The sequence below is a fragment of the Xenopus tropicalis genome, chromosome 7 (genome assembly GCF_000004195.4).
Source record: "Xenopus tropicalis strain Nigerian chromosome 7, UCB_Xtro_10.0, whole genome shotgun sequence".
Taxonomy (NCBI): Eukaryota; Metazoa; Chordata; class Amphibia; order Anura; family Pipidae; genus Xenopus; species Xenopus tropicalis.
In genome coordinates, this window is record NC_030683.2 from 84,336,515 (window position 1) to 84,361,408 (window position 24,894).

The 24,894-nt window shown below is 39.5% G+C and overlaps 1 protein-coding gene across 1 annotated transcript; it reads right to left on the reverse strand.

Annotated features, from left to right (window-relative positions):
• Positions 1–1,404: 1,404 nt before the first annotated feature.
• Positions 1,405–24,810, reverse strand: ppp2r1b (protein phosphatase 2 regulatory subunit A, beta). Its single transcript, NM_001006774.1, is given in 15 exon segments — positions 1,405–2,394; positions 3,478–3,569; positions 5,515–5,657; positions 5,881–6,035; positions 8,348–8,408; positions 9,951–10,124; positions 10,378–10,512; positions 11,763–11,833; positions 12,330–12,444; positions 12,894–13,049; positions 13,280–13,427; positions 13,573–13,805; positions 17,252–17,352; positions 19,174–19,264; positions 24,675–24,810. Coding segments are annotated over 15 exon segments (1,770 nt in total). The 5' UTR covers positions 24,753–24,810; the 3' UTR covers positions 1,405–2,377.
• Positions 24,811–24,894: the final 84 nt, after the last annotated feature.

Here is a 24,894-nt window from a genome sequence, read left to right on the forward strand (position 1 = left end):
ATGAGGCCATGCATTGTGAGATTTTGAGCAACAACCTCATTCCCTCAGTCAGAGCATTGAAGATGGGTCGTGGCTGGGTCTTCCAACATGACAATGACCCGAAGCACACAGCCAGGATAACCAAGGAGTGGCTCCGTAAGAGGCATATCAAGTGGCCTAGCCAGACTCCAGACCTAAATCCAATAGAAAATCTTTGGAGGGAGCTGAAACCGTGTTGCTCAGCGGCAGCCCTGAAACCTGACAGATCTAGAGGAGATCTGTGTGGAAGAGTGGGACAAAGTCCCAATGTGTGCAAACCTGGTACCAAATATTAACACTGATTTTCTCAAGTGCAATACAAATACATTCTTTAAAAATCATACAATGGGATTTCCTGATTTTTTTGTTTAAATGCCGTCTCTCACAGTGGGAATGCAACTATAATGTGAATTTCAGACCCCTCCATGATCTCTAAGTGGAAGAACTTGCAAAATCGCAGAGTGTTCAAATACTTATGTTCCTCACCGTACCTGTATGCATTTACATTGTTTTACTAAGCAAAATCTAAAATACAAACACAGACTGCAAGGATTCTTGCAAATGTAGCTTTTCTTTAAATTCCCAAATTTGGTTAGGCCATCATTTTAGTGTCAGTTGCACTGCACATGCTCAGTAGGCTCTGGGTTGCTGCTGTGAAGCTAAGCTTGAAATCAAGTGCCAGAAGACAGATAATCCCTAAGCATGTGATCATAAAGACATATCTGGGGATTTTTAAGGGTGCTGACTATGTGGTCAATGTAATTGCAAAATTGATTTTTGAGGTAATGTTGGGTATAGGCCCACCTACCCAACCAATGAAAAGTGCAGCTTTTCTATGGTATAGTTATATAGTGCCAGCATACACTAGTGCTTAACAAGAATTAAACATCACTCTGTCCCTGCCCCTAGTGGAGACTGCAATCTGAGGCCATGCATGCACGCACATGTCAATTTTGCCAGGAGCCATCTAACCTGCCCAGCCTATGCAAGTATAAGGAAAACATACAAATCTAGGACCCCATAGCATTGCAAGCCATACAAAGGCTAGCCATTGAACCATGGTGACACATTGTGTCTGGCTCTTTCAGTTGTTAAATTACAATACACAGTATTTAAAAAACCTGTAGACTTTTTTTTTTTCAGTTTGGTTCTTCCAAATATGATTTAATTCAAAAGCTTCTCCAGTTAGCTATAGAAATACAAGGCTAAGTTAATAAAAGTAGCTGATCTTTTAAATGTTTTAGTTTGACCTTCCACTAAAGTAAACCCCCCCCCCCCCCCAAAAAAAAAACAAAAAAAAAAAAAAACACAGCTTTCATAATATATCAGTTCACTTTTTTGCACTTATTTTGTCAATCTCAAAAGATTTCATAAGAGACAACATGCACAAGTTTAATCTTTATTTCCTTTTCACTGGGCACATACATGACAATTTCTACAGTTGATAAGAGTGCAAAGCAGAACAGCAATATATACTATGAGGGAATGCCTTTCTGACCACTATGGAGGCAGTAAGTCAAATTAGAATCTAAAAATTGTGCTCATCTGCTCTATATCCCACCCCAATCTTGCCAAATAAGCACTTCATTAAAAGAAGAAAAAAAAAACCAGGAACAATTTAATTTGCAGCATCCTTTAAATTTAGGGTTATAAAGGACACAGCCGTGCAGCGGGCTCACATTTTGGTAGAAGTCAAACAGAAATGGGTCACTCATTTACAGTAGTTCAGCATGTTAGGATGCAAGTCCTTTCATAGGCATTATGCCAGAAGCACTATTTGGGAGGATCTTGCCATTTTAGATTTTCCTATGCCAGACAAACATGCATATTATAATGCATAACTGAAGTGGCCAGTCAACTGCAAGCCGGCCAAGAGATGAGCTGGAAATTAAGGAGAGCGTTTGCTAATCCATGGGAGTTCACATATCAGGCCTACCCCTGCTCTACTTGACTCCACAATTAAAAAAAAACAAACTGCTAGCTTCACTTTTACAGACAATTACAGATTTAAGCTTTTATGAATATAGCAGGTGCAGCCTGTTGCAGTCTCATGTTCAAGTTAGTAGGTTTTGTGCCCAGGCAACTTTCGCCACCACCAAAACAGCTTTGAAACACTTAGATGATACACTGAGCCACCAGTAAAAATAAGACTTTCTATCAATAAGCAAATAAACAGTAACAGAAAATGCATAAATAATTCTTAAAAAAAAAACGTTTTGTATTTTTTTTTTCCAGAAGAGGCACATGTGTGGGAATGTGGTCTTCCAACAGTAGTTGCCATTTGTATCCATGAGGTCTCTAAAGGTTGTTTCCAGATTCATACAGAACAGAGAGCAGGGCCGTGTTTCCTACGTCTTCCTTATGCCAATGCAAGAACTGCAAAGTAAGAGAGGGATCAGTCATGGAACTTAAATTTACTAGAAACAATTTGATAACATACAAAGCAAAACAGAGCCCAGAATGGCAGGCAGCCCCCACTTGATAAATAATTACCTTTTGGTGGTACGCCAAACGGTAAAGGGGGGACCATATCTGTGGTTTGTAAATCCATTACAATGTAGTGGGCAGTTTTTAAAAGTGTCTTTACTAACATCGTTACTATAAAACTGCCATGCAAATGTGTTCAGAGCAATAGGTTGTAACAAGTAGAAATAGACTGAGGGACTATGTGCTAGTTGGTAGATTTCCCTGGTGTCGCTGGAATAAGCCAGAAATGCAGAATGGAAAGCGTTCAAAGAGAATAACTACATTAGTAGGGGAAGGAAAAAGAGAGTTTGGGTTCTAGTTACTTTAGTTTTTTGTTTTTTTTTTTAAGCTGATAGAATATACTAGAAAACTATTTAAACATCAACTCTGGGGACATTCACCCTAGTAAGTAAATGTAAGTTGAGTGATGTTTTTATTATTTACCAAAAATCTGTAGTTTATTGCACTACAAGCATACAATGAATAATGGATACAATTCGCAGCACTTTAATAAGATGCAATTTAAAAATGATTTATATTAACGGTATAATTTCATAGCTCAAATGTATTGTCAGCTATCTTTGCTAATGCTTGGATGCCCCTGGGTAACAAGCAGTAGAAAAGTGCAATCACCCAGACCGGCATTTTAGGCCTGGTAGCATTTCATTATTGAGTGAAAATTGATTCACGCATACTCGTTCATCCATGGTATTCCATAGAAGTTAAGGTACCTGCATTCCAGCTAAACCGATTAAATATACACCCCATATCCAAACCAGCTGGTTTATGCTATGCCACAGGCAAGCAGCAGTTACAAAACATCCTTTACTCTGACATATACAACTGTCAGCTTGGCAAGTGGTCGTTAACCCAAATTGATGAACTGTCTTTGGTGACAGCTACCAATGAAATTGCATGCTCTTAAAAGCCTTTCTTTGGCTTTCGAAATCAAGACCATATAGAATATAGTAAACAATAGTTAAAAGGGCTTACCAGTCATTGCTTCCTGCGCAAAATATTTCACATCCATATCTTCATCCTGTCCCAGCTTCAGCAGAATGGGTTTGACATCAGACTGCAATGTTCTAAAACACAATTATTCTTTAATATTAATCCAAAGCACAATATATTGAACTGAAGAAGCCACTTGGATGAATATGAAATGTTTTCAAGAAAAAAAAAATCTGAAAAGTCCTACTAAATGACCTTAAAGGAGACATTTTATATAAAGTTCATATTCAGTTATAATATTCATCCACCCTCAAAATGTGAAATGATGCAGAAAGAAAGATGTTTTAAAAGCATTTTACCTCCTAAAACTGCCATTATATGAGAGCTGCAGAGACAACCTCTCTAATCAGAAGCCAGAGCAAAATGAGACATGGGAGTACCCTTCAGTCTCCCACAGGAAGTGGTCACAGCACTGACTGACAGGCTTTACTCAGCAGCAGCAGGGAAAACCCCTCCCTCCTTCTGTGTCTCTCTGCTTGTGCTGCTGCCAGGGGAGGCGGGGGGAGGAGTGAGTAGAGCAGGAAGGGACTGTCTATGAGCTTGCTAAGCCCCACCCACTATGAAAATTCACTTCACTTTAAGAAGGTGAGGGTGTCATAGAAGTCTATGATGGCTGGTGGCTCTGAGCCAATATACTGAATAGTCTAAACCAGTGCTGTCCAACTTCTACGGTGCCGAGGGCCGGAATTTCTCTAGCATACATGGTGGAGAGCCGCTAATGGAAGCCAGTTTTGACCACTCCCCTTTTTGAAACCACACCCACTTCAAACCACACCTATTTTATCACAATGGTGGTAGCACAGCAAAATCCCAAATGCTTGGTCCTTACTGTGGGGATATCAACCATCATTCATATGTGAAAGAATTATGTCATATTAAGATATACCCTTAAATTCCATATGCCTCCTCCTCCCCTGTGGATAGCAGAGCAACCCCCAGTACATAATTACACACCTTAGGGACCATTTAATGGCTATTTCCAACTGCTAACAAACTCCCACAACAAACCCCTGCCAGGTTCACCTCCCACAAGCAGCATAGGGCAAGCAGAGTATGGCACACACAGGCAGCACTCTGCCTGTCCTATGCTGTCTGTGTGTGCCATACTCTGCCTTCCCTAAGCTGCCTCTGTGTGCCATACTCTGCCTGCCCTACCCTGACTGTGTGTGCCATACTCTGCCTGCCCTACCCTGACTGTGTGCGCCATACTCTGCCTGCCCTACCCTGACTGTGTGTGCCATACTCTGCCTGCCCTACCCTTCCTGTGTGTGCCATTCCCTCCCTGACCTATGCTGCCTGTGTGTGCCATACTCTGCCTACAGTACCTATGTCTGAGGTGTGAAGAAGTGAACAATGGGAGTGATTACAGTCTGAGCCTGAGGTGTGAACACTGCAGGGGGTGAACAATGCAGGTATTAAAAGGTGTGAAAAACACAGGGGATTACATTTTTAAACAATACAGAGGGATTACAGCCTGAATCTGAGGTGAGAACCATGCAGGGGGCCAGTTAATCTCAGTACTCATACCATTTAATGCTTACACAAAGGTAAGCCATCAAAGCAGCCAGACAGGTGGGGGGGCCACACAGAGGGGGGTCGCAGGCCGCCAGTTGGACAGCACTGGTCTAAACCGAAAGCTGGCATAATGTCTGGGTAGAGCACAGTTTTCAAGCAGTTATGGAAATATTTGAACCCAAAGGTATTAAAATAAAAGCAATTCCTTCTATTTTACAGTTTTTTACATGGTTTAGCGCATTGTAAAAATTTATGGTATATATCACCTTTATTTTACACAAGATGCTGCTTGCTAGGTCTGAGATGGGACACCTGTTATACACATTCTAAAGGACCCAAGTAAGCTCCTACACTGCAGAAATTGCAGCCTGGGTCAGAACCACAAGCACACTAGAGTAACAAAAACTCTGAAATGGGAATCTCTCACAGTAACTTAGTGTCTACAGACAAGAACATAGGATTCTTACTGTATGCCAATTTTAGGGTTATACATATAATACTTACGTGCCATCCAATACTGGGCCTATTCGTTGTAGGGATCTGGCCACATTGAACCGTACATTTGCTACCTGGTCAGCTGCCATTTTTAGCACAATTGGGAGCATAAGTTTGGTGGTTATTTCCTTTCCGCAGGCCTCAGACAGGGCCTAGTGACAAGAAACACAAACAACTAAACATTATATTTATCCAAAACAAACAGTTAAATAACTTAAGACTCCAATCTAAGGCAGCAGACAATTCCTGAGCTAACTGATCCCCCCACCCCCACCCAATGTTGTTGGCTGGTTAAAGTATGTTTGGGTAGCTTAACAGAATTTACATCACAATCTCAGAAAGGCCGAATATTAAAGTGTTGAGCCACATACTCACATTGACACAGAAGAGTGTTGTCATTCGATGCAGGTAGTTGGGATCATTTGCCATGGCAAGAACCTTGGGAACAATGGTGTTCTGGGCCCATTCAGCTCCAAACTTTTCCACCAGCTTCATAAGATTATTGGTTGCAGCTTCTCTGATAGCATAGACTAACAATGAATGGAAAATAACAGGCAAAATGTCAATTGCTGAAACAATGCCACAGCTAGAATTCCTTCCATACCCATCTGTAGATACCACAAAAGCCTCTAAAGTGGCCCTGGCCTTCAATTAAATATTTGTGTGCATAAATGAACATTATATATCGATCCAGCCAGTCTGCCCCTAAATTATACATTACATTGTTAGTTTTTTTTTTTTTTTCTTAAAGGAGAAGGAAAGCCTAGTAAAGAGTTAATCTCAAGCTGCAGGCATACCTTCAGGTCTCTCAATAGTGCCCTTAAGTCTCCCCATATTTCACCTGTTCGGAAGATCTGAAGCCAAACAGGAAGAAAAAACGCTGAGCTGTGTAAAGAAAGTTCCCATAATGCCTCACTCCTGCAGACACCCAGACCAAACTGAACATGCTCAGTTAGTAAGACTATGAGTCAGCTTCCTGCTGATTGGCTCAGATCCACATTCCTAAAGGGGGGGGGGGGGGGAGTGAGTTCTAAGCATTCTTGAGGGAGGGGGGAGCAGGAAAGAGCAGAGAACAGAAAGCTGCGTGTCTCTGGCACAGGAATTACAGACACAACTAATCTTTTTTCAGAGAAGTCAGTGCAGCGTTTCTTACGGCTTATGGCTGTATTTACATAGACCTTTCTGATAAAGCTTACTTAGTTTTTACCTTTCTTTCTCCTTTAATAAATCCATAAAAGTAAAATCATACCTTACACACAAACACATTTTAGCATATTATTTGTGGAATAAATCCTTCTCTCATTAAATATTTTACTATATTTATTTTTGCTACATCTTGAGCATTAAACTGCATCCTATTTATCTTTGGACAGCCTACATTCTGAGCTGCAGATCAAGGCCAGTTCTGCGACTTGAAAAAAAGCCTTATAATGCTTGCCATAGAACTGAACAGGGTTATTGCTCTGAATGCCATGGTCTCACAACAGTTATGTAGCAAGAGCCAGCACTGCTCTAACAAGTTACCTATATACTAATCTACTGCATGAAAGTAGTAACTTGCATAATGCTTTTGCACCCAGTAACACAGAAAATGGCCTTTAACTATGGCACTTCCATATATAAATATAAGTAGTATCTCCTTCTGTTATATATCAAGATATAAGTTAATGAGTTGGTCCTTGGCTATAAAAAGACATGAGATACTTATTAACGGGGGATTTTTTGTTAATAGTTCATAAGTTTTAATCACCAGTATTCCCTATTTAATATCATCTCAGTCTCTAGGCAACTATGACGTGTAGTGTCTTGTGTAAGTACCACCCAGGATTTTTAAAGGAGAATGCAAGTCAAAATTTAAAAAGCATACTGCCCAATAGCCCTCCTGTTTAGTAAAAACACCCCACTTTTGGCTCACCTAACCAAATATTTACTCAGTCACACTTACTTCACATTTTCTAGAACAGGCAGCCATCTCTAAAAAGGTATTCTGCCTTCCTTTCCCTCCTTGCTTCATACTGCACATGTGTTTCATTCCCTCCCCCCCCCTCCCCTCTGCCAGATCCACTTCTGATTGGCTGGTGGGCATGTGTAGCTCAGAACAGGAGACAGGATCAAGTTACACACATGCTCAGAGAATAGGAAGGCTGCCACTGGCAGCCTACAGGAAGGACAGAGAGATTTCAGTGTAGTCTTCACACTGCTGTAGGCTGCCAGCACCATATCTCAGAGAAGCAAGCAGGGATCTGGGAATTTAGATATGCAGTAAGTACTTAAAAATAATGCCTTTAGACTAACTTTTAATTTATATTAACCTTTCATTGTACTTTAAATATTTTGTTGCGTTACAAACTGGAATACAAATGCAGTTGGGACTTTCACTATTTAAGGACAACAAAAAGCAGACAATTGTTGGTTGAATAAGTATTCATCCTCTTTTGGTAAAAACGCCACTGACTGCAATAACTACTGACAGTTTTTAGGGTCAGCCTCTAACAGCTTTGCACACCTGCATCATGCAAAGATTGGGTATTCTCACTGACATAACTAGTCAAGCTCTGCCAAGTTGTAAGGAAATTTTAGCTTATTACAAGACTTCTGAAGATAGTTGGTTGCAGAAGTAGAGTTAAAATGTTTCACAGCAAAGGTGGTAAATAATTACGAAACAAAGACTTTTCAAAATGTAGTCAATTGTTTCCACTATTAACCCATTTTGCATTGATACAAAATCCCCAAATAAATCACACTTAATTATAGGTGTTAACAAAAACAAGGGTAAAAAAATGCAGTTTCTAATGTGATGTAAAGGGACAAAACAGGATGGTAAGAGTCTTTTAAGGCTTACCATGATCAACCAGCCATGCCATACACAAGGAATTCAACTTTTCATCGAAAAACTCCACGCCCTATGGAATATAAAAGGCACAGAGCAATTGTACCGCCAATTAACTTTCCCTTCATGCTTGACATTTTTAACAGCGACTAGGGCATAAAAAGAGAACATTTTTTCTGCAAATGTGTTAGTTTCTAAAGTGTATATCAATTACTCAAATTTTTTCCAAATATGTGCTTACTAGTGTTAGGTAAATTTGAGTGAAATATGGGACACGGACAGTATACATTTTATTATTGTAACTAACATTTGTTGTACCTTTTCCTATGAGACAGTTTGTAGTATACAAAAAGCCCAATATAAATTAAAAATATTCAATCACCTTAGTTATTTGTATATGTAACTGCAACTGAAAGTATGTTTATTCCTTACTGTTTTGTGGGACTGACTCTTGAGGACCGTGGCAGACGGGGAGACTAGTCGCCCGCGACAAATCTCCCTTGTCGCGGGTGACTAGTCTCCCCAAAATACCATCCCACCGGCGAGTATATAAAATCGCCGGTGGGATTACAACTTCCACGGTGCTGCGTATGCCATCCCACCAGCGATTTACATACTCGCCGGTGGGATGGTATTTCGGGGAGACTAGTCGCCATCAAGCTGTTCTCCAAGTGCTTACCCATTTCAACACAACCACTAAAATAAAATAGTGAAAGTAGTAACTCTTGCTGATGTAAATTATTAACTCCTCTCCATACAGGTAGGTAAAGCAACTACAATGCAAGTTTATAGAAATAGAAGAAAAAACTTTTCTAGTACGAAATCTTAAGTCAGGGGCTGTTTCAGTGCAAAAGATGGGGGGACTTAGTGTTGATTTCTGTTGCATAGAACAACTTACAAGGCATGACTACAACAAAATAAAAAAAAACTTGCCCAAAAACTAATTGCACTTAAATTAACAATGGTTACTTCTACAATGAAAATCAAAATAAAATATATTCCACCTTTTTGAGCCAATTTAGTAATGCTTATGTAAAAAACTTGCATTAGGAGCTGAACTTCCAGAAAGAAATATAAAATGTTATTTCCAAAATAATTTTTTTTTTTGTTTGTTTTAACACAGATGTGATTTCACATAAAGAAACTACAGTAGTCAGTGCTTGCTGTGACCTGTTCCCCAACCCCCTTTGGCTCACAGAATGATTCAACACCTCCCACCTTGTTTCACTGTGACGTGATTGATTCTGGGATTTAAGGGGCGCGTTTACCAAGACTGATAATAAAGATCACCATTGATTTTGCCAATAGCAACTAATCAGCAACTGCATTTGGTAAGGTAGTGGTTTCAAAATAGATGGTATAGCCCCCATGCAAGTGAGGGAGGGCTACAGTACAGTCACCTTCAACAAATCAAAAGCCCCTAAATTCTTATTTCCACTGTGGTTGGTACATAGTTTCTCCAGAAAGCAGAGGGTCTGTGCAAGTGAACAAAAAGGTTAACCCCAACCGGGCTGGCCGGATGATGTAAATAATATATCTTTCCTATATAGATTATCTTAAGGTTACAAATGATCTGTATATATACAGTTTGTGAAACTAAGAAGTGAAAACTTACCAGCTGACCAGCAAGTAATGGCATATACTCAATGATTGCCAGCCGCACTCTCCACTTTGTATCCTCAGCCAACTCTACTATAGCTGGAAGGAGGGACTGAGAAAGTTGGCGGATTCCAATCACTTCATTCACACAGTCCAAGTTAGATATAATATTTAGGCGCACTTCTGGGCACTAAAAAAGAGAAAGGATAATGAAAAAAAAAAAAAAAAAAAAAAAAAAAAAAATTTAAAAATGTACATTACATGGATAAACAATTTTGCCTAAAACTTCATCTTGGCTAATACACCAAAATAAATGCAGTTTATTAGTTACAATAAAGTATCCTAACTTATTGTCACACATGATCTCTAAACACAATGAAGGGAAGGGAAGTTTATATGGATCATTTTTCAATAAATTCATGAAGCAGTTTGCCCGACATTACCTCATCTTTTAATTGGGCCAGGAAGAGAGGCAGGAGGTGTTCAATTGTATTATCTTTGCCTAAAATTGTGGATAATCCCATGATTACAGAGGCCAAGGCAGATTTCACATGCTGGTTTGTGTCAGAAACCAATTCCTACAAAACATTACAAAGACTGTGGTAAAACAAAGAAAGGTGTTATTAAACATATAATTTACATGGATGATGAGAGGTACTGAGATGAAATAGTGCCAGAATGAAGCTCATAATAGGACACTGAGCTAGGCATAGTCAACTCTTTCTTGTAAAATGATAAACCAAGGCTTGTTCAAAGGAAAACGAAAAACTAAGTAAGCTTCATCAGAAAAGTCTATGTAAATACAGCCATAAGCACTCACAGATCAGTTTTCCTTTTTCAGAAAAACCCTTCATTCCAGGGCTGGAGTCTGCGCAGCTCTCTCCTGCTCCCCCTTCCCATAAGAATTCATTCCACCACCCATCAGAATGTGTGATCTGAGCTACCAGCAACTAGAGCTGCCCTTGGAAGCTACAGAGACTGAGCTAAAATGGCACCTGCTTTCTTAAGCAAACAGAGGTAGTTTCTAGATAGGTTTACTCAGGTATAGTAAAGCTTTCTGCAGATTAAATATAGCAATTCTAGTTTTCCCTAATGTGGCTAATCTATTGGTAGTAAAATGCCAAAATACCATTCCTTCTCTTTAAATGCATTAGCAGTCCTTGTTAAATGATAGCATCGTAGTACTGCCCTGCATGCCATGCCATAACAGAGCCTATGGCATCCTGGGCAATTCTTGAAGGGTGCTTAACCACCCTCCTGCCATAATACACAGCATAAAAATGCCTAAAACTGCCTTTGCCTTCCACATGGTTATTGGTTATAGATGTCAATTGCAAGAGAATTATTTTACACAGGCTTTTAACCTGGTGTTTTTACGTGACCTCCCCTTGACAATGCAGGGGGATGGTTTCGTTACCAGGTTGTAAGGCAAGAAAAAACACCAAATATCTGACATCACAGATCTTAAAACAGCCACCACCTGAAAAGCCTAAAAAACATAAGGCCAAAACATCTAGTAATGGCATATCAGGCTCTTGACAACTCTTCCTCAAGATGCCAGAGGCAAAAGTCTGCAAAAAACATCTGAGTATTAATATGGGCACCATTCTCTGAGGGGATGTTAAGGGCATCAGATTTCAACACAAAGAACTGATCCACTATAAGAACACCCTGTAAGCCGTGTGTAACGCAAGACTGCAGACATCAATCCAAATGAGCATTTAAACTCACTATGATTTGGATAAGCAGCGAAAAAGATCAGATAACAATGAAAACAACCCTTTAAAATGCAGCAAACTTCAGTCATCTTCATTTTGGCAAAACGTACCTTAACATAAGGTAAGATATGATTCATTATAATGGTCTCTCTTCCATCGGCTGGCAAATTTTCACAGAACTCTAAAACATAAAAGATTCTTATTAATAAAAAGAAAAAAAACACATTCCTAACTCATGGCTGATTCATGGTCAACTGAACACTTTGGTCCAATAATCACCACTTATAGGCATTCATCTATCTAGTTTTGCCTAAAAGCACTCATTCTATGAGAAGTTCTGTCAGAAATACAAAATACTGTTATGGCTATTTAAACAAAACTAGGTGAAGTGGTATATACAAGAGTAGATTATTTTGATAATATTTAAACAGCCATGTATCAACTTATTATCTTTAGTGGCTAAGCCAAAAAATCAGTGATTAATTACACTTCAATGCACCACTCGTGAGTTAAAACACGCAAGCCAAATGTCCAATGCTGCTAAATCATATGCATTCCCCTCTTGGCTCACAGAATTTCATTTGTACCAGATTTTGCCATAAAATACATTTGCAAATTAAAGTAAAATAAAAAGCAGAAGTAAAACATTATACTGCAGTTAATCCATATCCATTCACCTTTAACTTTATGAGCAGCAGCTGCCCGCACTTCAGCTTCGCAATCTTTGAGTAAGTTCTGAAAAGCTGGGACAAGGTCATTTTTAGTGATCTCTGGACCAACAGCTTTCTGGAGCTGAAAAGAGAACAGTTATGTTACCCATGTAGTCACTAAGATATCTGTTAAGTTAATCACTAAATCTTCCAGCAATGCAAACAGGAATGAAAGTTTTCTGGACAAAAGTTATGGAGCAGGCTTGCCTTAATTTCATATTGCAGTTCTAGTTACCTGAACTATGGCAGGATCGTTCTGAGCTATAGAGGGGCCTGACCAAATTGGGATGACAAAGGTTAATAAGAATCCAAGAAGTCTCAAATCAGTGACCTAAGTTTTATAAAAAGGGTAGCTAATCCTGACTCAATTTCAAATATTTAAAACTATTTATAATAAAAGTAGGGAAACAAGCCATGGAAGCTAAATGAAACATAAAAAATATATAAATATACCACCAATTAATAGCATTCCTGGGTAGTAAATGGCAAACTTAAAAATAAATGTAGGAATTGAGAGATAAATAGCCTTGCCTCAGAAAACTTGTCTGCAACCATGTAGCGGACACGCCACGATTTGTCCTCTGTGGCTTGACGTAAAGTTGGCATCACAAGTGCTTCCAGATCTTCTTCAGGCAGTAACTGAGCAATACTTACACATGCTTCCACTGCCAAGAGACGCACAGAGTCCTGTGCAATACAAAACAAAACATCTAGATTTTCCCCCAAAGCAAAACATAGGGTTTTTTTTGTTATTGATTAAACAGTAAATAGTCACCAGAACTACTACTGCCCCATGTATGTACACAATGTTTATATGCAATGAATAGCTAGCTATCGTCTACAATGGGGGACCTATTACAAGATAATTATTCTAAAAGAAAATATTTAAAATCAGCATTCTTGGACTTCCTGCTCACCTGTTCATCTGAAGCCAGATTGGTAAACAGTGGAATGAGATCATTCTTCACATACTCAAGCTCAAGGACTTTGGCAAACTCTCCTAGTTTGGATGCAGCTGCACGACGCACCATAGGAGTGTCATCTGAACACAGATTGCGAAAATGCCTATAAATTAAACAGAAAAATATATATATATATATATATATATATAATGGGGGGTGGGTAAGGAAGAGAGAAAAAGCAACATATACTTCAGGTTGCTGCTTAGAACTGCATTGCAAAACCAACATCCACTCAGCAGGATACTTACTGCCTTATTTCTGCTTTAACTGTACTAGACACCCTGGGATAACACACACTGAAAAGGCCACAAGCAGATGTACGAGAAGTGAACCAATCCCCACTGGCCAGACGTTTAACCAGTGGCACAAAGTGCGCTTCAAGATCAACAGGAGAATGTTCATTGGAGATCTTCCTTAAGGATTCCACTGCTTTGTCACGAACTACTGTTTCTTCAACAGTTGCCAGGCTTTCCAAAGGGGGCTATGCAGAAATAAAGTAAACAAATTTAAAAGAGCTTCAGCTAAAGAATGCCTTCTGGATACCCCAAAGCAATTCATATACTTCATTTACAGCACATTTTAATGTGTGTATATCATTCATTATGAGCATGTTAACTAAAACGTACAAATTGACAATGATTTGCAGTGAAGTCTTTAAAGGAATTAACTTTCAATATAATGTAAATAATTTGCAGCTGGTCTGTTTAAAGTGTATTTGTAAATATTAAATTTACTTTTTTGTTCTGCATCTCTCCAGTTTAGAATATTAGCAGTTAGATTGTATATGTCAAGTTTATATGGGGTACATTAACTCACAGCATGATAAACTGTATTGTTTGCCTCTTCTAGAGTACATTTTTGCAATTTTGTTACAAACATTTGTGGGAACTACCATACTGTTTACGCCAAAGTAAAAATTCTCAAAGGGCACCATATCTGTCTCCAAGCTCTTTGTTCCAGCAACTGGAGCTGGAAGGTTTAAGCAGAGTTTTCACAGCACTGAACAAGTATGTCCTATATCCCCATGTCTCATTACAGTCTAATATACTATGATGTAACGTTTTGCTTTTTTATAAGATAACAGCAAAATGACTGCTCATTACCAGCATTGGGTCATTCTTACTCGTGAATTGTCTTCTCTCTCTCTCTCTCTCTCTCTCTCAGTAGAATTCTCACTGGTGGGATTATTTTGAATATGAATTAAGCCGAATACTGGAGTGGGGGGGGGGGGGGGGGGGGCAGTACTCAATATAGCATGAGTTCTCAGTTTTGGAATTAAAGGACTTTTGAGCCCCTTTGCTAGAATGTGCACAAGACCCTATCACCGATTACCTTAAATTCAATAATGTAAGCTTAATGTGTGTATATTGCCACCTGGGCCTGCCTGTTTTATTCAAGTTTATGCAGCAACATCTGCTATCAACCCACATAAATTAGCTTTAACTGGGCTGGTGACGTGGAGAAAAATATTTAATGGCTGCCAAACTGAGCTCACAATTGGGAAAGGCGCCAAGGAAGCAGGGCCCCCCAGATGGCACCTAATGTCTCAGCAGCAGCAGCACTTGCAAGGCGATTGTTCCAGAAGGCAGAATAGGCTCACAAGAGATCTAAGATCCTGGCAGCTTTACTTGCTGACGCACAAAGTAGATTGGCAGGGAAGTGGGGAGCCAGATGCGACTTTGTAGCTGAAGCCAACAGAGGACAAAGCTCGTCTACAGAGCAACTTTTATGTACGTTTATGAAATTGATAACACATTGGGGTATAGCAGTATAAGTTCCATCTGTCTTTTTGTTTTACACACACATAAAATAGTATGAATCTGTGCAAACAGTTAGATAAAGTGGAGGCCTGTAGCATACAGGTGTTTTTATCAAAGCAAGCTCCTCCTCTCATCTGCACTCAAATGTGCAGGAAGTGCCCTACAGCAGTTAATGGAAATCAGATCATGTGGGCCACAGCTATTAAGAAATTTCTTTTCCCCAGGGAAAAGCCATCAATGAAAGTGCTACTAAACCTCACAGAAAATACCCATCAAATTGCTTTTGGGCACTTATACAATTTACCTTAATATGAAAATTAACAGTTTTACGATGTTAAAGGGGTGGTTCACCCTTACATTAATAATGTCCTACTCCTAGCAACTCTCCAACTGGTCTTCATTATTTTAAACCTGTAAATATTATCGCCTTCCTATTCTACATTTTTCCAGCTGTCAAATGGCGGTCACTGATCCAGACAGCCAAAAACCTTTCCCTCTCCTATTCATATTGCAGTCTCTCATTAAAACCACCCCCTGGTAAACAAGAACCTAGCAACCAGTTACTAAAATGTCAAACTAAGAGCTGCTGAACAAATAGCTAAATAAAATACAAATGAAAAAAAAAATGCAAATTGTCTCAGAATATCACTATCTGTGTCATACTAAAAGTTAATTTAGGAAGGACAACCCCATAATATATTAGTTTTTCTACAGAATCTCGGGTGTTGTGCTGGCCACTGAAAAGACTAGTGCAGGCCACTACTAGGTATCCAAATAGCATTTTAAAATTTGGCTCTACTAGGCTGTTAGTTGGCTCATTCCCACCCACACGTTTCTCCCACAGACTTACGGCTAACGGGATACGAGGTATTTGGATCAGGTAGAAAGCAGCAACCGTCAAAAAACGTTTCAAAAAGCCAGTCACTAATTTCCATAGTAATCTATGAGAAACAGTGCCTGAAGAACATGTAGCAATGACAGATCTGCTTAAAAATGCTCATGGAAGCTACTAAAGGTAGGGGACCTGTTATCCAGAATGCTAAGGACCTGGGGTTTTCTGGATTTCGGGAAATCGCTGCCCCTAGAGTACTTACAACACAATTCACAGGCTGCAAATGAAGACACAGATATTTCAACCCAATAGAACATTGAGGCAATGGGAGGAAAAAATACTAAGAAAAACGAACTGTCTGTTGTCATATGGTCTAAAGTCATGCGATTTTAACAGTTGAAAGTTGTTTTGATCAGGCACTGAGTTTCAGGCAAATGTCATGAAACAATTTGGGAATCAGCAGAAATTGATCTTGGGTGGATTGCAAAAAAAGACATATAAAAGGCATGAAATTCACCCTTGGAGGTACATTTCAGTGTCCATGATATATGTACAGGCAGCCTGCTACAATGAAGGGAAAATATACCTTAAAATGCTAACCTTGCATTTCACTATAAATGTTACACTAGAGACACTCTTCACAGCAAGCATTAGTGAACTACATACAGTATTTGTATAATGAATGCAAACAACCAAAAAAAGAATCAGGCCAAGTTTAAATGCTCATTTATTTTGCAGGCCAAAAAAATTTTGGACTCTAAAAGTAAACGGACTATTTAAATAGCAATCCAGAAACTCACAAAAAAAGTAATGCAATATATTTCTTGGGAATGATAGCTGCTTGAACAAACTTTACAAAGACAGATTATTCAAAAAGTCACTGTCCAAGTGGAATTTACAATCTAATTCCCCCTTACATTTAAACACTAGAGTCAATCTATATTACATATCTGGAGGTAATTAACCTGCCTGCCCATTTTATGGAATAAAGGAGGAAATTGTAAGAAGCGGGGGTAAGAACACAAACTATTTACTGGAGCTGATCATGCCAGTGGTTCTGCCTGATAAGTGGAGCAGCTGTCTTGACTGCGATCTACTTATTACAGTACACACTATATATGCACCATCACTTAAAGTAACAGGCAGTATGCATTCAAGACAGTTACTCTCCACGCAGGTGGTGTGTTTCTGCTACCTGTAAAAGGGGCCTAAATGCTACAAGCACGCATTTATTCCTTTTCAAGATTCACAGCTTCACAATTTCACAACAGCTCATGAATGTCCCTTTAGCAAATTAGTTTTAACAGATCGTAATCATGAAAAAAAAGTACTTACTAGAAGACAATGAACAAATTCTGAACCACCAACAAGGCTAGTGAAGCTTCCCAGTTGTTCTGCGAGTGCCAAAAGAACCTCATCTTCATCGTATATAGTATCTAGAATTAAAAGTACACATTAATACCAAACGAAAAGTTAAAAAAAAAAAAAAAAGCTATGAAGCAAAAGCAATGATTTTATGGCTCTACAGCAAAGTTTAATTATGTTTTTATTAAATGCCAAAGAAAAAAAGTCCTTGAACATCTGCAATATTATGCACCCTTATGGGGGTTGCACCCTGCCCAGCCATACATTCACCTATTTTTTATTTATTTTTTTTTGAATATCAATAATAACCATTTTCTGTGAAAGTACAACTGGCCCAGCAACAACTCAGTGCAGGGTAGCCACAAACTTCATATCAACTCCCACACAGCTCCTATTGTATTTACAATACCATTACAAGAAACCAGAAGCGGCATGGAATGACATCACTGGGAGGCGTGACATGATATCAATGTGTTGTGACCAATCAAATGGGGTCATAGACTGCCGTTCACACAAAGGGAAGGCTCTGGATTTTCTCTAGGAAAAGGCAGATAAATGGGTCCCTGAAGTAGATGAAGGAGAGTAGGATAGGCCTTCCAATTTGTACTCTATTTAAGCTGGCCATACACGTGGCGATCTGACCCGCCACACACCATTCAGGGCTGAATCGGCAGGTAAGGAGGTAGAAACAATAGGATTTCTACCTCCTTCTGCCGATTCAGCGCTGAAGGGAGATTTTGGTCAGGCGCCTTCTACGGCGCCCGATCGGCGAGTCGGCCGATATCAGCAGCTTCCTGCGTTATCGGTCGACTCGCCGACATACCATACACGCACCGAATATCGTACGAAACGAGGTTTCATACAATATTATCGGTGCGTGTATGGCCACCTTTAGAGTGTGCATTTGCCCAGTTGAAGGGAGCTGCCCGATTAAGCAGCAGATAAGCAGCAAATAAGAGTTACACAGTAATTCTCTCCAGAGATCTCCTTGTGTTGCAGGATGTGTGGTGCTGCCAGCAGGTGAGCCTGGCCAGTGGCAGGTGAACTAGAAGGGGAGAGTTAGCAGGGCTCTGTAAGAAGCCCAAGTCCCCTAGCGTGCAGGTTACTGGGGATTGCGAGAAGCCCCGAAAGTTCCAAGAGTGTAAAAGTTACCCTGAATGGTGGTTGGGAAGAGTAAAAATAAAGCCGTGTTTCTATGCTCCTGATCCTCTTGTTTACTTGTCTACCATAGCTTATTCCCCCCTGAAAACTACATGTACAGGCAGATGGAATATAACAGCTGGTAATCTATCTACCTCACAAGGACCAAACATGAAGTAGCTTCAATCTCCAAATTTTTTTTAAAAAAAACACAACAAAAAATGTATTAAAACATTAAGCATTAATCTAATGGCAAAAACTGCTCATTTAAAAGGAGCAGCTCAACTACAAATACTTAATGGTTTTTTTATTTATTTGTATATATAAATGCTATTTAAAGCAGTGTCTGCCTTGTCCTTTCTATTCTTTGCCCTAGTGGCTCTGGCTTTTGAAACATTATAACACAAGCCAGTAGATTGACAGACCTGTCTTGTGTTGATAAAACAAGAAAAATAGGTTATATCTACCTCAGATGTATGAGGCTTTACGCCTAAATAAAGTTTGAGCGTAATGTACTCACTGAACTACGTACCGATAATCATATTGGCAGCAGTTATGGGGATAATAATGCAAATGAAAGACTAAGGAAAGGCATGAGCTGCACGGCTTTAAACCTGCACTGCCTTGAATCATGATTTTCTCTGCCTCTAACCATCTACCTCATCTATGAGGACAACTGAATGCAGTTATAGGGGCAAGCACACCCAATATGGGGGTAGTCAGACCATGATTCCGTCCATTACTATACCCACCTGTAAGAAACGGCAAAAGCTCAGTCCTGGTTCTTTCAACTCCCAATGCTAGAGCGATGGTGGACAGCTTCTTGATACTATTGAGGCGCAGCTGTGAGGAAAATAATAAATGAATATGATAAAACGGTTACTTGGACCATCAGGTGGCCATCCATAGGCAGATTCAACCTTAGGTGGCCAAACAAGCAGATTTTACAGCGTATGGCCACCTTTACACCCCATGAGCGGCAGTGCCATTCAACCAATTTTTCTATACACAAATTTTCTTTCCTCCTAGCTCAGTGTTTGCCAAACCATGGGCAATGCAGTTCTCCATTATGTAGACAAGAACAGTTTTAATGCCTAGGTGCCAATAAGAATCCACTCTCTGGCTTCAAATGACATATTAGCGGGTTCTACTGAACTGGATGCCCCACAGTACATACGTTTTTCGCTTTTTTTTTTTTAATTTGCTGTATAAGTGCACCTTCACAACTGATTAGGAAAGCACAACCATGGGTGCCACTAATGTTTGTGCTATGCTACAAAAGGTCCCCCTATGACAATGCCCCGGTTATCCTGAAACTCATGTCTGCGTACAGCTCACTGGCTAGAAGAAGAGTTAAACAGTGCAATGCCCCATTAGCAAATCTTATGCATAAGCAGCATACAGTTTTTGAATTACTAGAAAGCCTAAAGGTGTTCATCAATATGACTCAATGTGGCCCATTTATCAAAGTACGATTGCCTTTGAATACAAAATTTTTTTTCATTTTCGTACCTTGCGTATTTTTGCCGATTTAGTCGCTATTTTGCGCAACTTTTTCAACTGTGTGTCAAAAATTATGTGACAAAATCGTATTGTCGCGCCAAGTACGAAAGTTTCGTGACACTTATATTGCCCTGTGTGCCACAAGATGTGGGGTGTGTTAGCAGTGTGAATACAGACTGTCATGCCACTCACTAGAGTGGCACAACACTATGTACCATTCCCCTAGGCTGGAAAATACCTTTGTCTTGACAAAAAGGTAATCACACGGTCAGCAAGTGTTTCTGCGTAGTATTCACCATACGGTTAGGTGCAAGGGCAGGGTTTGCTTGATAACCGTTGCCTATTTTTTCCAGCATTTTGTGAGCACCCGGTTATTACTCTTAGGCTCTGAGTTAAGAAGCAGCTCAATATGCAAAGGGGTAGTAATATGGACTAGTAATTTAACTAGTTCCCCTCCTGCATATTAAACAAGCAAAAGGTGTGTACAATTTAAGTTAGTATTCCATTATGAATAAAACCATTAATAGAGAATAGAAAGTTAACAAACTGATAGTTATGCAGCTTTCAGAAGCAAAACCTTTAACATAACCATTTTCATTGAGAATGGATATTCTGGAAGAAAAACTGTAATAAAGTGCTTTAGGTCAATGTTTCCTCTTAGCTGTGCACACACATACATTTTGAGGCCACCACACACAACAAATTGCGCACAAAAAATTTTGTGCAAAAACACAAAAGTTGTATTTATTCTGACCTGAGCACACAAATTAAAAATTAATTCTTTTGAGCCCATAACTAAGACAGAATTAAAGTGGCCATACATATTAAAGGAACAGTAACACTAAAAAATAAAAATGTTTTAAAATAATTAAAATATAATGTACTGTTGCCCTGCACTGGTAGAAGTTGCGTGTTTGCTTCAGAAAGACTACTATAGTTAATAGAAATAGCTGCTGTGTAGCCATGGGGGCAGCCATTTAAATTGAAAGAAGGAGAAAAGGCACAGGTTACATAAGAAGATACCAGATAAACTGTGTAGAATACAATGGGAATCTATGCTACTTATCTGTTGTTATCTGCTTAGTAACCTGTGCCTTTTCTCCTTTTTTCAATTTAAATGGCTGCCCCCATGGCTACACAGCAGGGTATTTATATAACTGCAGTAGTGTTTATGAAGAAAACACACAACTTTTAGCAGGGCAGAGCAATAGTATATAATATATTAATTATTTTTATACACTTTCATTTTTTGGTGTTACTGTTCCTTTAAGAATTTTCTCTCCCTACTGACCAGGTTCAGTGTGACAAATTATCATAAGGGCACTGAACAATCACGCATATAGCATTTTTTCATCTAAAATCAGGCAGGTTTGAAATTTTTTGTTGTTTACAATGATTTTTGTCATTGTCCAAATGTTTGCAGGATCAAGCAGGCAGTTTTACTAGCTTCAACTGGACAATATCGCTTGAAATGGTCATTTTTTTCATGGACAAATCATACTTTTAAACAATTCCAGATAAGCTTGGTCCTAAGATAACTAAGATTGTTTTAAAATCTTAACATTTATGGCCAGCTTAAACCCTTTCACTGCCAACAGCGTATGGATGAAGACTGAAGCAGTCAGTAGCAGATCAGTAATACTAATACTGTTTTTAGCATAGCTTTGTCATGTGTAATTTTGGTGCAGAAAAATAACTTATGCGCTATTTTCATTTTGGGGTCAGTACACACCACAGACTTTGGGATATCTATGCATATTGGGCATCAAACTGTTCAGTAGACCTTAGGTGTTTCTATTTGGGGTGATTTGCCTCTGTATGCAAGAAATTGTGTAAGATAAATGCGGCAAATTGCAACTTTTTTTTCTGAAATGTCATAAAAATCGGCAAACAGGAAAGCTTTACGGCTTGGTACTTTGGAGTAAAAAGAAATGTGTACCCATTATAGATTCAGGGGAATGTGTACTTTCCAAAAATATATGGCTTTCTGGGGTGAGTGTACTTTTTTTTTCCATTATCCCACATAAAGATGTAAAAGGGGCCCCTACATGCCACATATTTGGGTAAACGTATACACACTGGGCATCAAACTGTTCAGTGGACCCTTGGTGTTCAAATTTAGGGTGTTTTATCTTGGTACCTAATGCTATGTGGGAGATAAGATGCTGCAAAGTGGAAGCTTTGAGGGGATTTTTGGAAATGTCATCAAAATTGCTACATTTAGAAAAACTTTGCGGATTGGTACTTTGGAGTAGAAAGACATGGGTACCCATTTTAGATTCGGGGGAATGTGTACTTTCCAAAAAATATATGATTTTCTGGGGTGAGCGTACTTTTTACTAGCTTTATCCCACATATAATGATGTAAATGTGTTGATTTTGCCGGAGCTGAAATGACAGAAATGATAGATCATATGGTGTTATGTTCACTTTGGGGGCCCTACATGCCACATAATTGGGTAAACCTATACATATTGGGCATTAAACTGTTCAGTGGACCCCTGGCGTTCATATTTAGGGTGTTTTATCTTGGTACCTAATGCTATGTGGGAGATAAAATGCTGCAAAGTGGAAGCTTTGAAGTGATTTTTTTAAAAATGTCACAAATTTTGATGATAATAATAATAAATTTAGGAAAGCATTGCGACTTGATAGTTTGGAGTAGACAGACAGTTGTGACTATTCTGGATTCCCCAGAATCTGTTCTTTCCAGAAATGTATAATTTTCTGTTAGTGGATTTTTGGCCTTGAAATCTAAATTACGCAGCTTTCTGAAGCAGTGCTTTCAAAATTTGGTAGTGTACTGCTGGGAGTTTTTGACCTATACAAGTGAGAAATCTTCATAAAGCTATATATATTTGGTATTGGCATGTTCAGGAGACATGGGACTTTCCAAATCAGTTGTATTTTTGTTTCTGGTATGTGTGTTAATATATGTGATTTTTTTTTTTCATTTTTAGACATTTAGAAGCCTATATCTTGTCACAGAGTTGGAATTACACCAAAATCTACCATATTTTGAAAGCTTAGGTTGTCCTGAAAAAAAACAATATATTGTTTTCCTGGGTAAACTAAAAGTCCACCCGAGGAAAGGCCCCTAAACTGAAACAGTGCAAAATGTTCAAAAACTGTCTGGCAGTAGAAATTCCGCTTTGACCAAAACCGCTGGCAGTGAAAGGGTTAAAGGGAATATTGCTCCAGGCAAAGTACTTCCAAAAGACTAGAGACAGTGCAGTTAGGGGTGTGCATTTTGACTGCTTCTGTTTTCCACCTCAAGATGGTCGAAACACTGTGTGACACATTAGCCTAAGGGGTTCAAATACCAACAAAAAGACAGAACATAAAATGTAAAATTGTCTATTAAAATTGCTTTGAATAAATTCTGCAACTAATAAAACCCTGAAAATATCAAAAAAAATAATCAGCACCCATACTAGCAGGAACTATGGGCAGTCTTTTAAAGCATGTTAAAAGTACAAGGAAACCCAAATTCACTTAAGGGTGGCAATATGTTAGGCAACACCCAGTCAAATACATAGTTTAGTGTGGTCCCTGGGCCAGAGATTATTTTGAGGGGGGGGGGGAACCCACACACCGGCCCAGCTTAAATGCAAATACACACCAATATTGCCAACTACTTGCCAGCAACAAGTTCCCTAACCCCTTAGATGTTGCTCCCAGTGGCCTCAAAGCAGATGCTTATTTTTGAATTCCTGGCTTGGAGGCAAGTTTTGGTTGCATAAAAACCAGGTGTCCTGCCAAACAGAGCCTCCTGTTGGATACCAGTAAACATAGCCAATCACAGCCCTTATTTGGCACCCTTATGAACATTTTTCACGCCTGCGTTGCTCCCCAACTCTTTTTACATTTCAGTGTGGCACAAGGGTAAAACAGGTTGGGGATCCCTGACCTAGGCCAATGCAGACCCATCGGGAGTGGGCCTTGTCAACATGCTGATGTGGTCCTTCCTGATTTTCAAACCTGTTCGATAGATATCTGGGGTTTAGCAGATTGGCACCCCTCTAATGAATTTAGGTTTCCTTGACCTTTAAATGATTTGCCCAGCCATAGAATACAAGGATTTTGACAAAAAAGGCCTATTGCCAATACGATGTCACAACAACAGTTTGAAAGAGTAGAATATTTGTCTAAATACAGTGTAAACTACAAAAAAAGCCTTAAAGAAGAATACATATTGGGAATACCAACTGTAAAAGCATGGCTTGTAATCCTTTATTTACAAGAAATCCCACATTTCCCAATGTAACAAGGATGACAAGAAAATGGGCTGAGGGGCAACACATGCCAAATGAATGGCTACTGGGATGCCCCTACATGTATGTAATTGCCAGTCGCTATTTAAGGCCGTTGCATAGCAGGCATTAGAGAAACAAGGCTGAGAACACAATGACTGGCACAATCGCTGCTCGCTATATTGCTGGAACCGCTAATCTCCCAGCATGATCTGAATGCTCTCTTATGGTACGAGCCCGGGGAACTGCAGCATCATCCCAACACCAGAGCACTCCAGCGGAACCAATGGAACGTAAAAGAACTCGGAACAGATAGAAGCCCAAGGTTTCCATATGAAAGAACATTCCTGTACAACTGCTAAAACTGCCATGACAATATCGAATGCACACACACACGCTATGCGCAGAGCCACCGCAGCCCCTCCATGGGTGTGCCCTGCACCACTGACACGCTAGGGGGCTCAACACAGAACTGAGCCGCGGTATAATCGCCTCACCTGTACGTCCTCATTCCTCAGCTCATCGATAAGCACCGCAATGGGATAAAGCGAATCGTCACCGTCAGCTCCTGCCATCTTATCACCGGTATAATGTCGTCCTATTGTCTCGGCACGCCGGCCACTTCCTGCCTAGAAATGAAGCCGAGAGAAGACGCAGGCCCTGAAGCGGATATGACGACACTGGCGGTATAAACCAGGTCACTGACACGCCCCTTTT